Below are 25,406 nucleotides of genomic sequence, written 5' to 3'. Positions count from 1 at the left end.
TTTAGCACTTCAGAGAATCATGGCCCCTGCTGAGAGAGAGGATAGAGAGCAGAGAGAGAGAGAAAAACTGCGACATATATGCATCGGGCTGCTTTGCTTTCTAAGCTAACTGCTGAAGATCCTGTAGGGCCAGGCAGAAAAATCGTATTTTCTCGTCTTTTCAAATTTCCTTAAACCAAAGGCTGGACTCCAAATGATTTCGTTTGGAACTAAACAGCTCATCCCTTCTGAGTACGAAAACAGGACTCCGCCTCGCCGTAGACCCCAGGAAAGAGAAGCAGCGCCAGGGAAACCCGAGCCTGTCTCACCCAGGCGGTCCCAGGCCAGCCCAGCCCACCCCAGCCCGCGCCAGCTACCGGAGCTCCGGGACGCTGACGAGTCTCCTCGGCCCCAGCCGTGGGGCCGACTCAGTGCCGAGGCTGGCTGCGGCATCACGTGACCCGGGGCGCGGCCAATCCGCGCAGCCCTCTATGCTATTCAAATCGGCGGCGGGGCCAACGGTTGTGCCGAGACTCGCCACTACCCGGGCCGCTGGGCCTGAGTGTCGCCTTCGCCGCCATGGACGCCACCAAGCGCTGACAGACCTATGGAGAGTCGGGGTGTGCCTCCCGGGCCTTATCGGGCCACCAAGCTGGTAAGACAGCTCGGATAGACGGGACCGGTCAGCGGGCTGACGGCAGTCACCACTGTTGGCAGTTTCACCTCGACCGTTCGCAGTTTTACCTCGGTCGGAGGGATGAGTCCCAGGAGCCCTAGGTTCAGTGAAAACGCTGGCGAGGAGAAGTAACGGGTATGCGACCCTTGCCAAACTCACCGCTCGCTCTGTTTTGAGGATCTGGGTCTCAGGTCCGAAAGGAAGCGCCGCGCGTAGGCCGCACCAGACTCGCTTTGAGGAGCAACTCCTGTGCCCTGGGGGCGTCTTAGAATATTCCGATTTAGCCGCTCACCTCGCCTGATTTTCTACCCGCCTCACAATTAGGGAGCAATTGGGAATGAGCTCCAAAGCTTTGTAGGGTTAGGTTGTGGGCAAGCCCGAATGTGACAATTTTGTTTATTGAACCCATGGAGTTTAAAGCAGGATGTACCGGCCGAATAGCACTAGGATAACAGCTGCCTGTTTCCAAACGGTATTTCTGAGTACCCATCAGTAACCGCTGCTGCTGGCTCCTGAATTTGCATGTATAGCACTCCTAACGCGTTTCGTGCAGTTGGGTCTTCGGTTCTATAGGATACTGTGGTACTGGTTATGTGACGTCAGGTGAGTCCCCTGCCTTCTGCGAGCCTGTTTCCACACTGGTAAAGGTTACTAATACATGCTCGCCTTAAGGGGTTTCCCAGGAGGATGCTGTTTTTGAAAGTGTGTTGTGATCTGTAGAATAACAAGCACTTTCCTCTTAGGAATGCCCTTCAGGCGAGCATGTATTATTAGCCCCACTTTACCAGTGTGCACACTGAGGCTCACAGACGTTACATGCCTTCTAAAGTCACATCAACAGAAAATGGCAGAGGTAGAATTCAGATCTTAATGCTATGGCAATCTCACATGGATTCTGCTACTTAGGAAGTTATTGGCCATATTTATCAATATGAAGGGTAGAATTTAGGACAGGAAGGAACCTCAATCGGGTAGTCCTGCCACATAATTTAAAAACCCATTAGATGAAAGTAGTATAAACACGCTGAAAAAGAAAACATGCACTGAATGCTTACTAGTACTTCACATATATTACATCATTTTATCATTCCAATAAGCCCATTCGTTAGGTCCTGTTGTCCCTGTTTTGTGGTTAAGGAGATTGAGGCATAGAGATTGAAGATAGGCCCAAAATGTCATAAACAATAGTGGCAGAGCTAGAACTGGGAAACCAACCCTACTAGTCTTAACTCCAGAGCCTGTTCTTAAAACCACTCCCCTGTACTACATCTCAGGAAAGCCATTCTGTAATCTCCCTTAGTACAGAGACCCTTTCTGTCATTTTTATTACTGTATCCTCAGGCCAGTACAGAGTGAGCAGCTCAATATCAGTTTCTTGGATAAATAAATATATAAAGTGGGAAAGTGTGGAAAGAAAACAATATAATCATCAAGTTTTCAGCCCTTAAATTCTGTCTTATGGTATCGGGGCCACATAGGTTAGAAAAGCAGTAACATAGCTAGTAGTGGCATAATGGGTTGCAAATTAGATTTGACCGCTAACGTAGGATTTTTCTATTAAAAAGTGATGTGTTTATTCTATACCAGCATCACCTCCATGCTTCACCGTTAGAGCGGTCATAAATGTAGAGGTCTGGCTGATTTGAGGACAGTTTAAAAACTATCAATATCTTTGCAAAATGGACATGTCACAGGGTCATTAAACATGCAATGGACTTTCAACTTACTTAATTTATCCCATCTGTTCTATGTTCATTACAGGAATCTTCACAAAAGAGATGCTATAGTAAATACATAAGCCATTTTTCATGTTAAAGATACTTTGCCTGCCATAAGCTTTGTTTGGCCAGCACAGTAGTTGAGAGTACAGGTTCTAAAGTCAATCACACCTGGATTTGAATGCCTACATTCATCACCTACCTCTGTGACCTTGGTCATTTTATTAATCTCTCTGCTTTATTTTCCTTATGTGAAAAATGAGAAATTAATAGTACCTTTTCATAGAATTGTGATAATTAAAGTGAAATAATGAATGTGAAGCACAGTGCTACCAACATTAATATTAATTGAGGTAAAAAACAAGGATGAATGTTTTCTATATTGATTGTAGTTCTTCCTTATTTCTAGGTTTCTTAAAGAAGCTGATAAGCCAATGAAGTGCTTCTAATAAAAAAACTGTTACATAAAAATATTACTACAGCACTAGAATTAATAAAAAGAAAGCAGTGTAAGATGTACTTTCTTTTTCTTTTTTTTTTTTTTTTTGTGAGACTGAGTTTTGCTCTTGTTGCCCAGGCTGGAGTGCAATGCTGCGATCTCAGTTCACTGCAACCTTCGCCTCCCAGGTTCAAGCGATTCTCCTGCCTCAGCCTCCCGAGTAGCTGGAACTTTAGGCATGCGCCACCATGCCCGGCTAATTTTGTATTTTTAGTAGAGATGGGTTTTCACCATGTTGGTCAGGCTGGTCTCGAACTCCCGACTTCTGGTGAGCCACCATGCCCGACCAGATATAAAATTTTATATGGCACAAATAAGATGAATGATTCTTCAAGAATTTTTATGATGTAATCAGATGTGAATTAAAGAATTATCTTTACCTAATGTACTTCAAATCAATATGAGATTTAATTTTTCTTCAAATTTTTAAAAATATTTTCCTTCTTTTTACAGTGGAATGAAGTTACCACATCTTTTCGAGCAGGAATGCCTCTAAGAAAACACAGACAGCACTTTAAAAAATATGGTAATTGTTTCACAGCAGGAGAAGCAGTGGATTGGCTTTATGACCTATTAAGAAATAATAGCAATTTTGGTCCTGAAGTTACAAGGCAACAGACTCTCCAACTGTTGAGGAAATTTCTTAAGAATCATGTAATTGAAGATATCAAAGGGAGGTGGGGATCAGAAAATGTTGATGATAACAACCAGCTCTTCAGGTAATGAACAGATATGTAACTGTAAAACTGAATTACTGTAGTTTTATCTCTACTTACACTTTTACTATAACAGCAGCTTCTTCAAAGAAGTAATATTTCTTTGGAAAACTATTAATGCTCTCAGTTCAATTAAAATCATTTAGAACAATTGTAATGTGAAACTTAATTGCTACAAAATTTAAAGTTTTTAAGTGTTAGCATATATAATAAAGTAGGAAATTGGAAGGGAAATAGTGAGATATCACTTCTGCATATTCTGAACACTTTATAACATTTTAAGGACGTATTACTGACCTTAGTTGCATAGTTTCTAGATTTATAAGTTCACAGATCCTTCCCTTCAAACATTTAATTTAAGAATACGTGTAATAGAATAATAGCAAATCTTACATAACAAATAGCAGGGCCAGGTGAGGTGGCTTATGCCTGTAATCCCAGCACTTTGGGAGGCTGAGGTGTGCAGATCAACTTGAGGCTAGGAGTTGAGACCAGCCTGACTAGTGTGGTGAAACCCCGTCTCTACTAAAAATACAAAAAATGAGTTGGGTGTGGTTGGTGGTGCATACCTGCGACTGAGGCACGAGAAGTGCTTGAGCCTGGGAGGTAGAGGTTGCAGTGAGTTGAGATTGCACCACTGCACTGCAGCCTGGGCAACAGAGCAAGACTCTCTCAAAAAATAACAATGATAACAGAAGAAGTATACCACAGGTTAAAGAGAATATTTATTAAGCAGTTAAGATATAACAGAAACTCCGTTTGATGATTTACATATGTGTTCTTACTTAATTGCTATAGTAGCCAAGCAGGGTAGGTATTAACCCCTTTTAACAGATGGGGAAACTGAGACCATGCTTCAACAAATCTTGTTCTGTCTGCCTGAAATGTTTTTCCACTGTGAGACACTGTACACATTTGTCAGGCTGGTAAATTTATACATTTATTTTAATCTCAGCTCTTTTATAACCTCTTCTGTGGAGCTTTTCTGACTCCTACAGGTCAGCATAATTGCTTTTTCTCTTATGACCTACGGTTCTTTGGTATATAGCCATTAAAGTAGGCCTGTGGAATCTAATGTCCATGCTTTTTTTTTTTCTACAACAGTAGGTACTTTTCACATGAAATGTCTAAGAATTTATTGTTCCCTATGTACCAAAAATGGTTTATGTCGTACAAGTAAACTACAATAACAATCGTGAATAATCCGTTTTGTATAGCACTCTACAAATCTTTCCTATCTTAACTACTGCTCAGTTATCTTTGTGGGCTCCTTTACTGCTGCTCATCCTTTAACTCACCCATCTTCAAGTTCCCGCCCTTGTCCTTACTTCATCTTCTCCCTAGGCAATCTCATGCCATGTCTTCACCTACTTTTCTTAAGACTTTCAGGCCTCTCTTGAAATATCTCTCCTGAGCCTTCGGCCCATTTTTTTCAACTGCCTCCTGGAAAGGCACTTCAAATATACCATATAGAAAAATGACTATCACCCCCTAACCTAAATTTTGTCTTCTTAGGTTTCCTATCTGAATAAATGGCATTGCCTTCCCTCTAGTTGCCTTGATTCTTTCCCTTTCTTCTCCTTTAAATATGATTTAGTCTATTGTGCTGCCTAAGTAGTTTTCTGATCTGTGCACATCTCTCTCCAAGATGAATCTTCTTTTTGTTAGGCTATAATTCTTACCTGGATTTCTCTTTATTTGTTTTGTTTATGTTTTACTTGGATTTCTGCATAAATCCTCAACTAGTCTCTCTGCCCCTAGCCTTTTCTGCCTCCCAGGCTCAAGCAATCCTCCCACTTCAGCCTCCCAAGTAGCCGGGACAACAGGCGCACACCACCACGCCCAGCTAATTTTTGCATTTTTTGTGAACATGGGGTTTCACTGTGTTTCCCAGACTGGTCTCAAACTCCTGACCTCAAGCAATCCACCCACCTTGGCCTTCCAAAGTGCCAGGATTACAGGCATGAGCCAGCACGCCTGGCCTCTCCTAGTCTTTTTACAAAGATGGTAACAAAACTATAAAGTATGTAAAAATAAAGTTTACCAAAAATGTGTAAAACCTTATTGGAGAAAAGTATTAAATTGTATTAAATAGAATAAATGGAGAAAGATACCCTGTTCATGAATGAAAATACTTAGTATCATGTATATACAAGTCAATTCCTCCCAAAATGAAATAGAAATTCAGTGCATTTTCATTCAAAACTTCAATATAGTTTCTTTGTGGAACTTGATAAGCAGATTCTAAAACTCATTTGGTAAAAGTCTAAGAGAATTTTGAAGACCAAGGTCACACTTCTGAGGTCTTCAAACTTTTGAGATCACTACAAACTTTTTGAATAAATTTGATGTATGAGGCCAGGCAGGGTGGCTCACACCTGTAATCCCAGCACTTTTGGAGGCCGAGGCAGGAGTGTCACTTGAATCCAGGGATTCGAGACCAGTCTGGACAACATAGGGAGACCTTGTCTCTACAAAAAAAAAAAAATTAGGCATGGTGGCACGTGCCTGGTGCCTGTTGACTCATCTGCTTGGGAGGCTGAGCCCGAGAGATTGAGACTGTAGTCAGCTATAATCACACTACTGCACTCCATACTGGGTGACAGAGAAGGAAAAAAAAAGATGTAAAAGATACAAAAAAGTGAAAAAACACCAAACCACATATTGTTTATATACATTTATTAAAAGTATAAAAACATGAAAAAGAAATACAACTATAGGCTTATTTTATGAAACTATAAGTTTATATTTTACTCTCCCTTAGGAAGAGGGGGATATGAGTGAGCAAAGAATTTCATTTTTTTAGAAAAAGGAGTTATTTACACTCCCACCAACAGTGTATAAACATTCCATTTTGTCTGCAACCTTGCCAGCACCTGTTATTTTTTTATTTTTTAATAGTAGCCATTCTGACTGGTATGAGATGGCATCTCATTATGGTTTTGATTTACATTTCTCCAATAATCAGTAATATTGAACTTTTTTCATATGCTTGTTGGCCGCATATATGTCTTCTTTTGAAAAGTGTCAGTGCTTGTCGTTTGCCCCCTTTTCAATGGAGTTGTTTGTAAATTTGTTTAAGTTCCTTGTAAATGCTGGATACTAGAGCTTTGTCAGATTCATAGTTTGCAAAAATTTTCTCCCATTCCATAGGTTGTTTGTTGACTCCATTGATAGTTTCTTTTTCTGTGTAGCTCTTTCATTTAATTATATCCCACCTGTCAGTTTTTCCCTTTGTTACAGTTGCTTTCGGCATCTTCATCATGAAATCTTTACCCATTCCAGTGTCCAGAATGAGATTGCCTAGGTTTTCTTCCAGGTTTTCTATAGTTTTGGGTTTTACACTTAAGTCTTTAATCCATCTTGAGTTCATTTTTGTATGTGGTGTAAGGAAGGGGTCCCATTTCAATCTTCTGCATGTGACTAACCAGTTATCCCAGCACCATTTGTTAAATAGGAAATCGTTTCCCCCATTGCTTGTTTTTGTCAGCTTTGCTGAAGATCGGATGGTTGTAGGTGCATGGTCTTATTTCCGGGCTCTCTATTGTGTTTCATTAGTCTATGTGTTGGTTTTTACACCAGTACCATTTTGTTTTGCTTACTGCAGCCCTATAGTATGATTTAAAGTCTGGGAGCATGATGCTTCCAGCTTTGCTCTTTTTCCTTAGGATAGCCTTGGCTATCTGGGCTCTTTTTTTGGTTCCATATGAATTGTGGACAACAGTATAGTGGTTCATTAAAATCCTAAAACCAGAACTACCATTTAACCTAGCAATCCCATTACTAGGTATATACTCAAAGGCATATAAATCATTCTGTCATGAAGACACATGTACACGTATGTTCAGTGCAGAACTATTCACAATAGCAAAGACAAAGAATCAACCTGAATGTCCATCAGTGGCATACTAGATAAAAAAATGTATACATATACACCATGGAATACTATGCAGCCATAAAAAAGAATGAGATGATGTACTTTGCAGGAACATAGATGGAGGTGGAGGCAAACTAACTAAGGAACAGAAAACTAAATACCACACGCTCTCACTTACAAGTGGGAGCTAACTGATGAGAACACATGGACACATAGAGGGGAACAATAGACATTGGAGCCTACTGGACGATGGAAGGTATGAGAAGGGATAGGATCAGGAAAAATGACTAATGGGTACTCGACTTAATACTTGGGTGATGAAATAATCTGTACAACAAACCTCCACAACACAAGTTTACCTATGTAAGAAACCTGCACATGTACCCCTAAACTTAAAATAAAAGTTAAAAGAATAATAAAGGAGAAGTCGCAAAATGTCAACAATTACATTGGTTGCCAGTTACATACATGGGTATTGTTTTATTATATCTTTGAAATATTTTATATTAAAATAAAAGGAGGCCAAAATATTACAATCAAAAGAAGCAGCAGAAACTAAGTTCCAGAATGTAGGACAAGCACAAACAAAAGGGGGAATATACAAACTAGATAACTCATCAAAGAAATTTAGAAAATGTAGCATTCTAGAGCCATTTTTTCTGTAAGCAATACCCCTCTACCAGAATTGACCCTAGTAATAACCCTGAATTATCCAGAAATAAAGTTAAAATATACACAATATACTAAAGAAAGAAGAAACCTATTTTTTTAAAGATTTAATGAGAAAATTTGTTTGTCTAGAATCTTTATTACTTGGTAGTATTAATAAATCAGGCTCTTTATGTGAATTTTAAAATAAGTAGACTCTAAAAGTTTGTTTCTAATCTCACCTTATTTAATTGCTTATTATTTTTAAACCAGATTTCCTGCAGCTTCGCCACTTAAAACTCCACCACGAAGGCATCCAGAGTTGCGAAAAAACAACATAGAGAACTTTTCCAAAGATAAAGATAGTATTTTTAAATTACGAAACTTATCTCGTAGAACTCCTAAAAAGCATGGATTACATTTATCTCAGGTAACACATCCTTTTACTAATTACTAGTTTAAATATAATTATGGTGTACTCAATAATAGAATCATTAAAAGTAAATGATTCTTTTTTTTTTTTTTTTTTTTGAGACGGAGTCTCTGGATTTAAATCCAGAACTGAAACCTTCTAACCTACATTACATTCTGAAAATGTATGTATAAAATTGTCTGTGACCCATAGAAAGAATAATAAAAATGGTAGTGAGACATAATTGAAAACAACAGTTATATAATGTAAGTGTGTTTTGGTTTAAATTGATTTGAGGGTGCTAGGGACAACTGCAAAATTAAAAACCCCATTACCGTGTTACATTATTTCTTCAGGAGATACTTTATAGCTCCACAATGGACTGATAGTAATAGAATTATTGTTGCTTTCAGTATTTAAAAATTTGAGCATACCAGGTTAAACCAAAATAATCCTTTTTTCAGGAAAATGCCGAGAAAATAAAGCATGAAATAATCAAAGAAGATCAAGAAAATGCAGCTGATAATAGAGAACTAAGCCAGGAAAATGTTGAAGAAGTTTGGAGATATGTTATTCTGATCTAGTAAGATAAAATTAAGCTTTAATGAAGTTCCTGAAGTGTTCAGATTATTAGTTTGACATTTTCATCAAAATATGCAAATGAATCAGAACAGATTAATTATCAAAGGTTAGAATGCAACCTGTATATGTGTTTTTAAATAAATACTCTTGTTATAGCTTAAGAGAGTAGAAATTGAGTGCTTTGGTATGATTCAGCTTTTCTTTGAATCAACATTGTGGCCATAGTTGGGGATATCTATTGGAATCCTTTTAAGATTATTGAGATAAATACATTTGAAAGGGGATACTAAATATAAGTCTTAGAAATCTGGTTAAGAAAAATAAAATATTCTGATGGCTTTGTCTGCTAGTCATATTCATTCATATGTATAATCTATCCTATTTACGAAGAAAAAAAGTTAATATTCTTTCTTCTATTTAGCCTGCAAACCATTTTAGGTGTGCCATCCCTAGAAGAAGTCATAAATCCAAAACAAGTAATTCCCCAATATATAATGTACAACATGGCTAATACAAGTAAACATGGAGTAGTTATACTACAAAACAAATCAGGTTGGTATTAATAAAATAATTGGAACTTTTAAAAACTTGCCAACAAGGTTGCAAGTGGTGTAAAGAGAGACCCAAATGTTGAAAGTAGAATACTTTCATGGAGCATCAGAGGGGCTATCATAAGTGCTTTAGTAATAACAGTGGAGTAATTTTTAAGTGAGTATTATTCATGCTATTATAAGAAATATTTTATCTGCTAAGATAGATTTACGCATGGTATTAAAAAAATGACAAAGTTAAGCATCCAAAAGTTATACAAGTATAAGAAAAGTTTTGATTAAGCACATTTTTGTTGAGGGCCTCCAACATGTCAGACATTGTGCTAAAGTTTAATGATAAGATAGAAATGGTCCATACGCTCATGAGGTTTACATGAGTAGTTATGTACAAATTAACAGGAGTCAAACATATATACAAAACTGTAATAACACAACAAAATAAGCTCAGACTTTAAAGATGAAGATTCTAAAGGGACTGGCTTTTATGTTTTATATATTTATATAGTTGATTGATTTCAGATTTAGATACAAAAATCAGGGAAATGATTCAAGCTAGATAGATGTATTAGAAAACTTAGATTATGAGAAAGGTATCAATAAATCTCTCAAAATTGTAGCTAATGTTTTTGTGCTAAGTTTCTGGCTGTGGAATTAACTGACATATATTACTTTGGTTTTCTTTTTATGGGCAATAACTTTGAGTTTTTAATTATAGGAGCAAAAGGTAAATGTTAAAACTGATGAGTTTGCTATGTGACTTATGCATGTGGCTGTAGACCAGTCCCTTCTTCCATTACCTAAAATAACATGGTTAACAGTATATGCCCTCATTTAAGATTTCTATTCTTTGTAACCCTGTGTAAAAAAAAGTGCTAGATTTCTATGGAACATATTTTATTCAGTAGCATTTGAAAGATTTTAAGCAAACTTCACTATAAAAGGAGCATAATAATGAGATACAGTTCATTTCAATCATAGGTCTCACCCAAATCATTAATATTCAAATAGCATAGCAATAGGCAGAATAGAAACAGGGATGAAGAAAAGGTAGTGGTAGTAGATAAAAATGAATGTGGAATTTATATCTAAACACTCCCTCAAAATAATTAATCCTCAATTTGGCAGTATTTAGTTGTTATATGTAATATGGACCAAACTCAGAATCTCTATAATTTTTTTCAGACTTTTTCTATTTTAAAATATTGACTTGATCCTGTGTCTTATTACACATATAATACTTTTTAATCCTGGTAATACACACATATACAAATGTAACATGTATGTGTATGTGTATAGATACATTTAATTGCACATAAGTGTGATATTTTGAAATATACTGTCATAAAAATTGTACGGTTTACTTAGTAATATTTTTCTTTTTGTGTAGATGACCTCCCTCACTGGGTATTATCTGCCATGAAGTGCCTAGCAAATTGTAAGTTAAATATGTGTGTGTGTGTGTGTGATAGTATTTAACACGAACCAAGGAAATTTTTAAAATAATTTATTAAAGTCCTGATACAATTAAAGTATATCATTTATCTTGACATATAAATCAAAGTCTAGTGGAATTTATTACATTATGGAGCCCTTAACTTTTTCTGTTTAGAAAGAAGGTGATTTTTTAATTCAAGCATATTATTTATGGTTTAGTTCACATAAATTATAAAGTCATAGCCTAGAGGATCTCAAAGGATTTTTTAAGTGAAATCCACACTAATTGCATGAATAAGGCACAGAGTTCAAATGGCTTGAACTCAATGGGATTTCTATAGTGTAGAAGCATAGAATACTAGATATATTAATGTGACTTTATGTTATGAAAAAAAGATTATCTGTTATTGTATTAGTTTGTTCTCGTGCTACTATAAAGAAATGCTTGAGACAGGGTCATTTATAAAGAATAGAGGTTTAATTGGCTCATGGTTCCACAGGCTTTATAGGAAACATGGCTGAGGAGGCCTTAGGAAACTTACAACTTACAGTCATGGCAGAAGGCGGAGGAGAAGCAGGCACGTCTTACGTGGCTGGAACAGGAGGAAGGTTGTGTGCGGAGGTGGTACACACTTTTAAGCAACCAGAACAGGAGGAAGGTTGTGTGCGGAGGTGGTACACACTTTTAAGCAACCAGATCTTGTGATAACTCACTCGGTATCACAAGAACAGCACCAAAGGGGAAATACACCCCCATGATTCAGTCACCTCCCACCAGGCCCCACCTGCAATACTGGGGATTACCAATTTGGCATGAGATTTGGGTGAGGACAGATCCAAACCTTATCAGTCACTAATCCAGAAATTTTTTTAGCATTTAATTGATCGAGCTTTTTCGTCATGATCAGTGATAATTGATTTTTGTAACATAAAACCCTAGTATGAGTACAAAATCCTAATTGCTTTCAAAGTTAATTTTTTAAATGTACAAAGATATAAGCTAAATCATCAAAAACTAAATTATGTTTTAGTTACAAATATAATTTTCTAGTTCATGTAAAATTAGCATTTTCTAAAATGCTAATAGGGATTTATTAATGTTCAAGGTAACTTTATATTCCTTTGTTGTCCACTGGGTGTCAATATGATAAAATGACATTGAATAAATAGCAATAAAGTAAATACATTTACAGAAACAGTTTATTTGTCAAATTAAGATAAAAATCTTTATTATGAACTTAAGACTTGAATTTGTCTTTCTACTTTCCAAGTATAGTTAAGTATTCTTCTCTTTCTTTCCTTTGCTCACAGTTAGGAATTCAGATAGGCATACTGACAGGGATTTCTCTGACATCCAGTCTTTAGGGAGCCTGTCTTCCTTCTCTTTCCAGTCTATGTAATACCTAAACGATACCAATTATATAACTTACTGGATTCCAAATTAGCAACAATGTATTTAGCCAGAGGCACAGTTAAGACTTACTTTACTTGTTATTGGATCCCCTAGAGTAATTCTGTGAGATGTAGGAATTAGTAATCAGTATATCATCCCAATTTTTCCAACAGAGAAAACCAAAGCTTAGAGTATCTTCTTTTAGTGCAAAGGAGCTAGAGCTCAAACCTAGATTCTCTACAAATTCTATATTTTTAATATTTTTAATTCCTGTAAACATGTATTTTTCTGTCTTAGAGAACTTTCTAATGATTATCAAATCTTTTATTCCACATACTATTTCTTATGTCCTTAAAAAAATATCTATTTTGCTCTATTGTTAAGAGTGGGAATTGTTTTCTTTAATTCTTTTTAGTGTGTTCTCACATTTGTATGTCCATACAAAAGTTTGGAAACAGGGAAGTAAGAAATAGTATTTGGACTTGGGAAGAGAAACATTTTAACTTGGAAGATAGTATAATGGCTCTAAAACCTGGATGCACACCACAGTCACTAAAGAGACTCTCTAGAGATTCTGAAGTGGTTGATTTAGTAGGTCAGGAATCTTTAAAAAAAAAAAATGCCCCCAGAAGATGATTATGGTGAAGGTTCTCAGGTTAGTGTTTGGAAACCACTCAGTTAGTGAACCAGAAGCAAACATTTCTAGGTCAGTAAATTTCTGGCCCCACCTTCATGGATTCTGGTCTCCGTAGAGGAGTTTGTATTTTTAATAGGCACATTGGATGATTCTGTGATATAATCCATGAACCACACTTTAAGTGTTGTTGGAGCTAAAAGTCCTGGGCCTTGCTCTTATTTTACACTGCTCTAACTTCTAATTCAAACTTTACTACCAAAGTCTTTTTCATCTTGGGCAAGGTACTCTTAGCCCGAGTTTTCTTATCTATAAAATGAGATCAGATCTTATTTTTGAGGAAAACACAAATGAGTAAGTATGATTATTTCAATAGTTGTGTCAAGCTTAAGAAACAACAATGTAAAGATATTATTTAAATTCATTAAGGCTATGTTTCATGTCAGACAAAATGTATTCATAAAAATGTAAATTTACAAAAAGACAATTTGAAGGAATTATTTGTATTATCCAAATATTCTTTCCTTTACAAAATGAATTACAGTAAAATCTTAGTAAACTAAGCTTCCCTAATGCTTTTAAAATGATATTAAAATTTTGCTTTATGTATGATTTTTCAGGTACACAAATGTTGAAATAAAACAAAATACTAGCAATTGACTGCTTCTAGTGGAAAGATAATGAGGAATAATGAGATATGCCCTTTAAATTTTTGAACTGTGGCAGAATTTGTTGTTAAACATAACTCCTTCATGAAACACAGATTTTATACTTTTTGTATTTAAAAATTGTATTTAAATTAAAATATACTTTACCTTCTTCTTTTGCCTTCTACTTCTTAGGGCCAAGAAGCAATGATATGAATAATCCAACTTATGTTGGATTTGAACGAGATGTATTCAGAACAATCGCAGATTATTTTCTAGATCTCCCTGAACCTCTACTTACTTTTGAATATTACGAATTATTTGTGAACATTTTGGGTATGTATGGATTTTACTGATTTTTGTTCATTTTGTTAAAGTTTCACATTTCTTATAATTTAGAAGATCTAAAACCATAGGTAAATATGAAGGTGGCAGCCTACAAATTATTTTAAAATTCAGTGAAATAAGGTCCCCAGGTTACTCATACTTCCACCCAGCCAACTACCAATTCGGGACTTCCCTCAACCCCCTACCAGATTCAATAATTCACTACAGTGATTCACAGAACTCAGAAAAGCACTTTACCTATAACTATTAGTTTATTATAAAAGCTAGATCTCAAGAATAGCCAAATGGACGAGTTACACAGGACAAGGTATGAGGGTGAGGGTAGCACAGAGTTTCTCTACCCTTTCTAGTCATGTCGTGATCCCAGCACATCCATGTGTTTGACCAACCTAGAAACTCCCTCAGCCTGCATATTTTAGAGTTTTAATTGAAGTTTAATTACCAAGGCATGACTGACCAAATGGTTGGTCACTGTTGTCAGTTGAACTCAATCTCTAGCCCATTTCTCCTCCCACAAGGTTGTAGTTGGTGATGAAAATTCCAATCATGGCCAGCCCTCAGTTACCTTAGCATGAACTCAGATATGTTGAAATAGGCTTGTTATGAATAACCAAAGACCTTTATCATTCAGGAAATTCCAAGGATTTTAGGAGCTCCATACCAGGTACTAAGGACAAAGGTCAAATATATGTATTTTATAACACTACAATTGTCTTATATTTATGAGGCTTCTAGTACTTGCAGACTGAGAACAGATATTTTTAAACGTATTCTGGCTCAATCCATTTAATTAGGCTGTTGAAATAATTTTTTAAAGTTATATTACAAGTGGGAAAACCACTCATCTGTCTTGCACGTTTGTAACCGAATGTTGCATGTGTCCTATTTAAGTGGCTTCTGAATTAAGCAACTACTATGTATACTATACTAACAACATACACTGTAGTAATGCTTTATTTTTTAACTTTACTATTGTTTTTGTTTTATTTTTGTCCACTGTCATACAGTTGCATCTTAATTTTTGTTTCATTTCCTGGTAGTTGTTTGTGGCTACGTCACAGTTTCAGATAGATCCAGTGGGATACATAAAATCCAAGATGATCCACAGTCTTCAAAATTCCTTCACTTAAACAATTTGAATTCCTTCAAATCAACTGAGTGCCTTCTTCTCAGTCTGCTTCATAGAGAAAAAAACAAAGAAGAATCAGATTCTACTGAGAGACTACAGATAAGCAATCCAGGATTTCAAGAAAGATGTGCTAAGAAAACGCAGCTAGTTAATTTAAGAAACAGAAGAGTGAGTGCTAATGACATAATGGGAGGAAGTTGTCATAATTTAATAGGGTTAAGCAGTATGCATGATCTAGCCTCTAACAACAAACCAAGGTGCTGTTCTTTGGAAGGAATTGTAGATGTGTCAGGGAATTCAAGTAAAGAGGCATCCAGTGTCTTTCATCAATCTTTTCTGAACATAAAAGGACAAAATAATAAACTATTTTTAGAGTCTAAACCTAAACAGGAATTCCTGTTGAATCTTCATTCAGAGGAAAATACTCAAAAGCCATTCAGTGCTGGTTTTAAGAGAACCTCTACTTTGACTGTTCAAGACCAAGAGGAGTTGTGTAATGGGAAATGCAAGTCAAAAGAGCTTTGTAGGTCTCAGAGTTTGCTTTTAAGAAGTAGTACAAGAAGGAATAGTTATATCAATACACCAGTGGCTGAAATTATCATGAAACCAAATGTTGGACAAGGCAGCACAAGTGTGCAAACAGCTATGGAAGGTGAACTCGGAGAGTCTAGTGCCACAATCAATAAAAGACTCTGCAAAAGTACAATAGAACTTTCAGAAAATTCTTTACTTCCAGCTTCTTCTATGTTGACTGGCACACAAAGTAAGGCTGTTGCTCTCAATGCATGCAATATTAACTTTTAGTGTTTACTAACTCTGTGTTTTGCTTACCTGGCTTTTATTCCTTGAAGTTGCTTAATTTTTTTTCCTCCAAGAGGAATTATTATAAAAGATTTTTGTCTATGACGTAACCAAGATTTATTCTATTTACCTAAAGCACTTATTTTCTTGTTTGCAATTTCATTTATTCCGAGTCACTTTATTTGTAATAAGTGAAGAATTTTTATACTTAGAAATAAGTTGTAAAGAAAATGAGAATCTTACCATGCTTTCGAGGAATGTAATATCTAGAAATAGTTAAAAGAAATGAAATACTAAGATATTTTTTTACCTTCTTTCTATAGGTGTATATACTGGTAATATGAAAGAAACTAGTGTCATCGATGATTTTTTGGGGGGGTATTTTTGTATTCTAGGTTTGCTGCAACCTCATTTAGAGAGGGTTGCCATCGATGCTCTACAGTTATGTTGTTTGTTACTTCCCCCACCAAATCGTAGAAAGCTGCAACTTTTAATGCGTATGATTTCCCGAATGAGTCAAAATGTTGATATGCCCAAACTTCATGATACAATGGGTATGAGATCACTGGTAAGTTGATTTCTTACAGAAAGAATAAATCTGATTCATAAACCAAAATAAGAAAACCAAACTATGTAAAAGTACTACTCAAGTGATGTCTCAGTCTTAAAGTGCTAGATTCTTAGGTTGGAAAGGCTCTTTACCCTTTCCTAACAGCAGAATTTTAGTGTATTAATCTTTTGTGCATGCTCGTTATACTTTCACATGCTGGTGTTAATCTTGACTGAGGACTTTGCCTGCTCATTCATCCTGAATCACTTCATAGTGATTGACCAGTCAGAACACGTTATGTTGCCTTGTGCCAGTTTTGTTTGGTGGATAAGGAAGAGGAAATGTAGGTACTGTTGAAAGCTTAAGGAGACTGTAACTGTGGAAGTAGAGAACTAATGGAACTTAATACAGTAAGTCAGTGTTTCAGAGAATATAGTGAAGCCAGCCTAGGCAACATAGTGAAACCCTGTATCTAAAATAAATAAAAAAGTAGCCAGGCATGATGGTACATGCCTGTTAGGAAATGTAGGTCATTGTGGACAAGAAGTTGGGAAGCACTATTGCCAAACAGCCTTAGGCTCCATGTGAAATGAGGACAAGGGCATTCATATGCAGATAATTGATTGCAAATGAACTCTTGAAATAGTATCTTTAATCTCTCTCTCTTTTTTTTTTAAGTCACCACTTCCTCAAAATGCAACTTCAATTGACAAGAGGCTTTTATAGCAAGGAATCTAGAGTTATGCTTTCTTCCACTTGTTATTAAAGATAGTTCTTTAACAATGACAGACCTAATATAAAGATGAGGAATTATTCTTGAGAAATTATAGCACTATTAAAAAGCATAGGAAGTTTATAGAGGAAGATGTTTTCAGAGACATGACTGGGAAGGCGATAATTTTGATTTTGCACTTTTAGAATTTGAAGTCATAGGACCTCTAAGTGAAATTTATCCAGCAGAATGTTGGAATTATGAGCCAGGTGAAGAAAGATCAGGGGAGAAGGCAAATTGTTTTGGTCTTTTACATAGGGATAGTACTTGAAGCTATGAGAGTAGATGAGCTCTACAAGGCTGAGAATGTGGAGAAAGAGCAAAAGGCTGAGGTCTGAGCCATGGAAGGAGACAGAAAACCCTGACTGATGTGTAGGAATAAAACTAAAAATCTATCAATTCTGTAAATATGCTAATCTTCTACTATGTATGAAATACTTAAAACAGAATTCTGATTTCTAAGTATTTTAGAATGAGGTGTGTATGTGTGTTACAGTTAGAGGGTTGCATAGATATAAGTGAGAGTAATGAGAGTAATAAGTGATAGTAATTAATTTTATCCCAGGATTTGAAGATCCCATAAGATGGAATTGAAAAATGTATGTTTTAAATTGCTGTCTAAAGACTGACAGAATTTCAAAACTATTTTCCAGCATTTCAAAAGCTAAGTGGCATCAACTTTGCAACCACTTATAAATATAAGTGTTCTATATGTTATACATTCTCCTGTTTTCTGTTTTTTTGTGGGGTTCATTTAATGTAATTAGTTATTGTTCTCTGACCATCTTTAAGCTTAAGCAACATATATATGTGGTATTAATAGAACCTATGGTGTTTACTGATAAAATTGTGACAAAATTGTAGAAAAACCAAAGCCTTTTATAATTCTTGGGAATTACATTATGGATATACCTTTTTTTTTTTTTTTTTCTGGTTACACAGGATCATGCTCTGTTACCCAGGCTGGAGTACAGTGGTGTGATCACAGCTCACTGCAGCCTGGAATTCCTGGGCTCAAGAAACAGGCATGTACCATCATGCCTGGCTAGTTTTTTATTTATTTTAGATACAGGGTTTCACTATGTTGCCTAGGCTGGCTTCAAACTCCTTATCTCAAGTGAGCCTCTCACTTCAGCCTCCCAAAGTGCTTAGATTACAGGCATGAGCCACCATGCTCAGCCATGGAAAAACTTCAAAACGGATTTAAGTATAATCAAATTCTTACATTTCTAACTGTATAAATCATTGTCCTCATTTTTAAACTGAGGGCTGCTTATCACTTTATCCCAATACTTCACATAATGCTACCTGGAAATTACTGATACTCTAGTTTGTATGCAACCTTAGCTTTTGAAATGCACATCTTTTAATATTTCTCTAGATGATACATACCTTTTCTCGATGTGTGTTATGCTGTGCTGAAGAAGTGGATCTTGATGAGCTTCTTGCTGGAAGATTAGTTTCTTTCTTAATGGATCATCATCAGGAAATTCTTCAAGTACCCTCTTACTTACAGACTGCAGTGGAAAAACATCTTGACTACTTAAAAAAGGGACATGTAAGTATTGTGAGTCTTAAAATTCTCTGCAGTAGTCAGTTGCAAGTGGCAAACTCATCTCAGTAGCTTAATCAAAAAGGGAGACTTTTTCAGCTCCTGTAAACAACCTCTAAAAGTCAGGAATGTAGACAGAATCTGGGACTCAAATAGCTGTATGATTCTTTCCATCCCTCCATCTCTTATTTCTGTGTTGATCCTGTGTTTGACAGTGGCTCCTTCACATGATGAGGAATGTGGCTAGTTGAAGTTCATGAGTTAGAGCCTTACATTTGCAGTTCGAAGGAAAAAGAGTCATTCCTCCATCTCCAATTTTAAAAGCTCTGAATATAGACTCTTAGCCTAGTTGAGGTTAAATATGCATCGTTTAGGTTGTTAAGAGTGAGTAGGATGGAGACAAGGCCTTACTCTGATTGGTTCTACACAGATTAAAGGAGAATTTATTCTTCACAAAAGGTGAAGGTAGAGGGGTTAAAATGGAAAGGAACTATTAAAAGAAGGAAAGAAGGAATACTGAGCAGCCAAAATGACAGACATCTATTGTATTCTGTCTTTGGCTGCCCAACACATGTTTATGTTTTTCCCATACATACCATTCTAATATTGCCCTGGCTTATAATTATAACTGTCTCCTAGAAGTTCTTTCTCTTATCAGAAGATGCTAGAAGCTCTGCCTATGTCCCTAGGCCTCAAAAAAAAAATACATGAAAACTAAAAATATTTCATTTCAGTAAATATGCTGATCATCTACTATCTGCACTGTCGGAACATTAAAGTCTTAAGATGAATTAGAATAATACTTAGATTGTTATTTTATAGTTAAAAGAATAAAATCCATAGTTAATGGTAATAATTATAACACCTGTCTTTATTTAATGCTTATTGTGTGCTGAGCCCTTTATATACATTTTCTTATGTAACTTCCATTTTAATGATGAAGAAACAGACCAAGAAATGTTAAATACATTGTTGAATGCTACAGACGAAGTAGATTATGGAGCTGGGTTTAGAACCTACTGACTTACATACCTCTACTGAATAATGCATAGTTTTTTTAATGTGCTGAATGTTTGATTGGTGGTAACTTAATAGGTGCTAGATCCCGTCAAAAGAATACTTTATCATATAAGAACATGAATTAACAGAGTTATATCATTTTCTTCACTATAGATTGAAAATCCTGGAGATGGACTATTTGCTCCTTTGCCAACTTACTCATACTGTAAGCAGATTAGTGCTCAGGAGTTTGATGAGCAAAAAGTTTCTACCTCTCAAGCTGCAATTGCAGAACTTTTAGAAAATATTATTAAAAACAGGAGTTTACCTCTAAAAGAGAAAAGAAAAAAACTAAAACAGGTAAGAGAATGAGCAAGTTCTCAATTATGTAAATATTTTCTAATCTGCTGTTCCTGGTTGTTAATAACATTTAGAATCTACTTTCTTATTTTAATATTTTAGATTTTAAGTTTGAGGTATATGGACTATATGTTATGATGTTTTGTATATGTGCATTAACCTAAAACATGTGAGTACCTACCTGATTTTGCTCTTTATCCTGAATTTTGAAATAATACCAACAATAATAATATATACTCTCCTTTTTCACTAGTATTTTGTATAATTATAGCTTGTATTAGCCTGGGAAAACAATTATAAGGTATGGATATGTATCTTTGAGTGACTTACCGCTATGTTTTAGAATTTTTAGCTCTGAAAGCCCAGTAGCCACATGATTTTGGCACGTCCAATTCTAAGTCTGAGACACTCAAAGAAGTATGAATACTAGATGCCTATGCACTTTATAGGTTTCACCAGTGGGAAAGAAGATCTGGAATTTAGGGGGAGAATTAACATCAGAAGAGAAAGAATCCTAGAATGTTAATGTTAATGAGATCTAACAGATCTTACAGTATTCACATGAGAAGAGAGAGGGAAAGGCAAGTATAAAATGAAAGGATACTAATCTCTATAATACTTCTTTGAGAAAGACACTGAATTCTTATAAAATGTTGAGCACTGCTTCAGCTGGGGAAATAATGTTAAATACCTTCTAATTTCTCACCTCATTTTTAAGTTTCAGAAGGAATATCCCTTGATATATCAGAAAAGATTTCCAACCACAGAGAGTGAAGCAGCACTTTTTGGTGACAAACCTACAATCAAGCAACCAATGCTGATTTTAAGAAAACCAAAGTTCCGTAGTCTAAGATACTAACTGAATTAAAAATTATGTAATACTTGTGGAACTTTGATAAATGAAGCCGTATCTGAGAATGTAGCTACTCAAAAGGAAGTCTGTCATTAATAAGGTATTTCTAAATAAACGCATTATGTAAGGAAGTGCCAAAATAGTTGTTTATCAATGTGAGACTCCTAGTAAACTAACTAGGTCTCAATTGAGAGCACATAACAATAGGTGATACCAAATACTTTCTGTTTTTAACACAGCTATCCAATAAGGCTATCATGATGTGTGCTAAAATTTTATTTACTTGAATTTTGAAAACTGAGCTGTGTTAGGGATTAAACTATAATTCTGTTTTTAAAAGAAAATTTATCTGCATACATGCAAGTTCTGAAATATTAGCTAATGAATTAGTTGTTTGGGGTTACTTCTTTGTTTCTAAGTATAAGAATGTGAAGAATATTTGAAAACTCAATGAAATAATTCTCAGCTGCCAAATGTTGCACTCTCATATATTCTTTTTCTACTTTTGATCTATTTATATATATGTATGTGTTTTTATAATATGTGTATATTTTATCAGATTTCTTTGCCTTAAATATTATCCCCAACTGCTTCAGTCATTCATTTGTTCAATATATATATTTTTTGAATTCTCATTTTCATAATCTGTTAGAAGATGGGGATATAAAAGATGTATAAGGCAATCATATATTCATTCAAAAGATATTTATTTAGCAACTGCTATGTGCCTTTCATTGTTCCAGATATGCGGAGACAATGATAAATAAAACGTATCATCTCTTCCATAAGGTATTTATTTTTTAATCAAGGGAGATACACCTATCAGATGCTTAAAATAACAACACTACCCACGGAAATCAGGGTGTATAGAATCATTCAGCTAAAGACTGACTTCTATGATGATGGAACAGGTCTTTAAGCTAGTGGTTTTCAAACTGGTACAGCACATTAGACTCACCCGAGGAGTTTTAAAACAGTCTATATGCCCAGGGCCTAACTTACACTAATTAAATCTGAATTTCAGGGATGTTGTATAGGGATTAGTATTTTTTTAATCTAGGTGATTCCAATATTCAGCCAACTGTGAGAATCAATGGCCTAAATGCTTTTCATAAACATTTTTATAAGGGTCAAGATAATGGCACATTGATTTTGTTTTTTCATTGGAAGAAAATGCCTGCCAAGTATAAATGACTCTCATCTTAAAACAAGATTATTCAGGTTTCTGTTTGATTGACTTGGTACAAAAAAGCAAGTTGTCTTCTATTTTTTACTCTAAGATTGTTTTATATGTATTCCTTAAGTATAAAGAAATATATCATGCCTGGGTTGTAATAAAATCTTAATGTTTAATGACTATTCTTATTTCTCAATGTAATTTCATACTATTTCTCTATAAAATGATAGTGTTCCATTTACCATTAGTGATTTTTATTAAAAACCTGGACAGAAAATTATAAATTATAAGTATGACTTTATCCTGACTATAAAATTATTGGACCAAATTGAATTCTTTCTAAGGCATTTGTATACTAAAACTTTTATTGTTTACAGATATGTAAAATGTGGATTACGTTGCAAATTGAGATTAAAATTATTTGGGGTTTTATAACAATATAATTTTGCTTTTGTATTATTAACAAATATATAAATCATAAAGGCAGGAAACTTTCATTTACATTAATGTACATGCAATAGAGATTACAAAATACATGGTACAATGCTTTAATAACATAAACTCTGCCAGTCAGGTTTGAATCCTACTGTGCTATTAACTAGCTGGTAAACTCAGGCAAGTTATTTAACTTATCTAAGCCCCAGTTTTGTTATCTATAAAATGAAGATTATAATAGTACCTCTCTTTAGGATTGTGAGGATTAAGTAGGATAACGCATATAAAGTGTTAGCACAGTGTCTCGCATGGAATAAGCACTCTATAAATATTAGCTTTTACTAGAATCACCTAGGATTATAGCACTAGAAGAGATCTTAGCAAAAATGTGGTCCTTTCTGTTGCTTTGGACAGACATGAACCAAAACAAAATTACGAACAATTGATGAGTCTTAGTTAATAAGTTAATAACTATCTTTTCATTATGAGACAAAGCTTCTGATTATGCCTACTGGTTGAAATTTTTTAATCTAGTCGAGAGGGAAAATTTGATGAGGAAGAGCTTTGCCTAAGCTGGAGCATGGATAGATTCCATTCTAACAGAAGGATCTTTAAGTTCAAATATAGATGAGTTGACTGGTAGATTTGGTGGTAGTTGCTTTCTCAGGATATAAGAAAATCAACTGCTACAAGTAAAGAGGGGATGGGAAAGGTGTTGTGCATTTAAAGAGAGAAAGTGTGAAGTCTAATTGTGGGAATGCACAGGTTTCACCAGATCAAATGATGTCTGGTTATTCTATAAATTATAGTTCTTATCCCAGAAATTACTGCCTCTACCATCCCTAATTGGTATCATATAATGACCCACTCTTCTCACGTTATCCAGTTATGTGGCATTTAGTAATGGAATGTACATGGAATTTCCCACTGACTTATCTTTCTGTCCTTGGGAAACTTAAACTCTGAATCTTCTCATCTATAAAATGTGAATTAAAGTATCTACCTAACTGAGTTGTGATTGTAGTGAAAGAAAGGCAATATATTTAAATCTTGAATTTAGCAAGCCCATGATCAATTTTTATATCCTTTCCTCTTGCTTTATATTGACTTTAAGATCTCTACTGATTAAAACTCTTTTGCTATCAAGTTTCTTTTCTTGTATTTCACAATATATTTTCTACCCTATCAGTGGTAATATTTTTTACCTCATTTTTGGTGAAATTAAAAATGGTTATGGAATTTTATATCCTGGTAATCTGTACCACCAAGAGATATACCACCCTTTTATTTTGAAAGTGGAGAGAGAGAAAATGTGTGTGTGTGCATGCATGTGTGTGTGTGTGTGTGTGTGTGTGGTATTGTTGAAGTATTTCTGGGAAAGAAATGAAGGATAGCTAGTTTTAATATTAAATTGAAAGAAAAATCGTTTCACCAAAATAAACTTAACAGTTCTAAATACAGTAAGTACAGCAACTCAGAATTACGTATTTACTCTGAATTAAGTTCTATAAAAGATTTTTTTGTTTTCTCAGAACTGGGAGAAATATATATGTTAGTTGTTTTTATGTCATCTGAAAACGTCTCAGAATGTGTACTGAGGAAACAGAATTTATAAGACAAGTGAAAGTATTGTTGACTTTTGCTCATTATAAAAACTCACAATTTTTCTACCACAGCCTAGCTTCATGTATATTAGTGGACTTCCAAATTGTCCTTTCTACCATAAGCAACTAGGAAATGAGATAAAATATATGAAACAACGCTTTTCAAACATTGGACTACAGGTAATGCAGGGCTGTGATCCCCAAGAGAGGGAAAACACGTGTGAGCCTTGTGATTTCCCCAAATTATTGCCTGAAGGCAGTTGCCAGCAGAGGAACCAAACTAAAGCCCAGTGATCTCACTGCAATTGAGAAACCAAAGATGACTGAGTTCAGAATGACTCAGGGAGCTGCAGAGAAAAACCTCCAGAGATCTGTAGAGTAGTCTTCCCTAGAGGTTTTTGTTGAGTATTAATTAGCATGGGGTAAAGGAAATGAGTGAAGTGGTAATGTAACAAAGCCAAGGAAAGAATGATTGGAAAGCAGTAAACAGTTCCTGGGGCTCACAGGGCTTAGAATAGTTCACATTCCCATCAGCCAAAATGGAGAAAGCTTGTAATACAGGGGACCTTGGGTGACATCCTCAACATGGTTGTGCTTTAGTCGCAGGGCCAAATTAGTTTTAGAATAAAAGTAATTTGCTATGGATTTACTCTAATATTTAAAAGCAAGCCTTAAAATGTTCAAATTGGTCTTCAAGTAGCACTGTGTGCCAAAACAAGGTTTCCCACTCAAGAAACAGAAAAATCCAGCATTCAGCAATGTAAAAATCACAATGTTGATCATCCAATCAAAAATTACCAGACATGCAAAGAAATAAAAAATATGAGAGTCAGGAGAAAAATGAATCAATCATAACATACCCAGAAATGGTAGAAGTAGTGGAATTAACAGGCAAACTTCCAAGGAGTTATTATAAATATAGGATAAAAAGGAAATCAGAAATAAAGTAATAGAAATGGAAGACATAAAAAAGATCCGAATAAAAAATTCAAGAAATGAAAAATGCAATATCCAAATTGAAAAAAATACATGGAATGAGATTAAGAGAAAAGTAGATACA

General features: G+C 35.2%; 1 protein-coding gene and 1 long non-coding RNA gene across 3 annotated transcripts in view; one reads left to right on the top strand and one right to left on the bottom strand.

The window, feature by feature from the left end:
* Positions 1-909, bottom strand: part of LOC105508090 — a 41,203-nt gene extending 40,294 nt beyond the window's left edge. Inside the window, exon 1 of the long non-coding RNA XR_001001203.1 lies at positions 815-909. This is a non-coding gene — a long non-coding RNA (uncharacterized LOC105508090). The remainder of the gene's footprint in view (positions 1-814) is intronic.
* On the top strand, positions 352-23,888 carry DEPDC1 (DEP domain containing 1). Of its 2 annotated transcripts, XM_011936892.1 has the most exons (12): positions 352-634; positions 3,326-3,591; positions 8,387-8,543; positions 8,990-9,108; positions 9,529-9,659; positions 11,046-11,093; positions 13,962-14,102; positions 15,155-16,006; positions 16,440-16,612; positions 18,748-18,924; positions 20,092-20,277; positions 20,996-23,888. In XM_011936892.1, the coding sequence occupies exons 1-12, from the start codon at positions 587-589 to the stop codon at positions 21,134-21,136; spliced, it is 2,439 nt and encodes an 812-aa protein (XP_011792282.1). In that variant the 5' UTR covers positions 352-586; the 3' UTR covers positions 21,137-23,888. The 2 variants fall into 2 exon arrangements, with proteins under 2 accessions (XP_011792282.1, XP_011792283.1); XM_011936893.1 differs by lacking the exon at positions 15,155-16,006.
* Positions 23,889-25,406: the final 1,518 nt, after the last annotated feature.

The sequence above is a fragment of the Colobus angolensis genome, unplaced genomic scaffold, assembly GCF_000951035.1.
Source record: "Colobus angolensis palliatus isolate OR3802 unplaced genomic scaffold, Cang.pa_1.0 Scaffold158, whole genome shotgun sequence".
Lineage (NCBI taxonomy): Eukaryota > Metazoa > Chordata > Mammalia > Primates > Cercopithecidae > Colobus > Colobus angolensis.
This window is presented reverse-complemented; position numbering and strand designations above follow the sequence as displayed.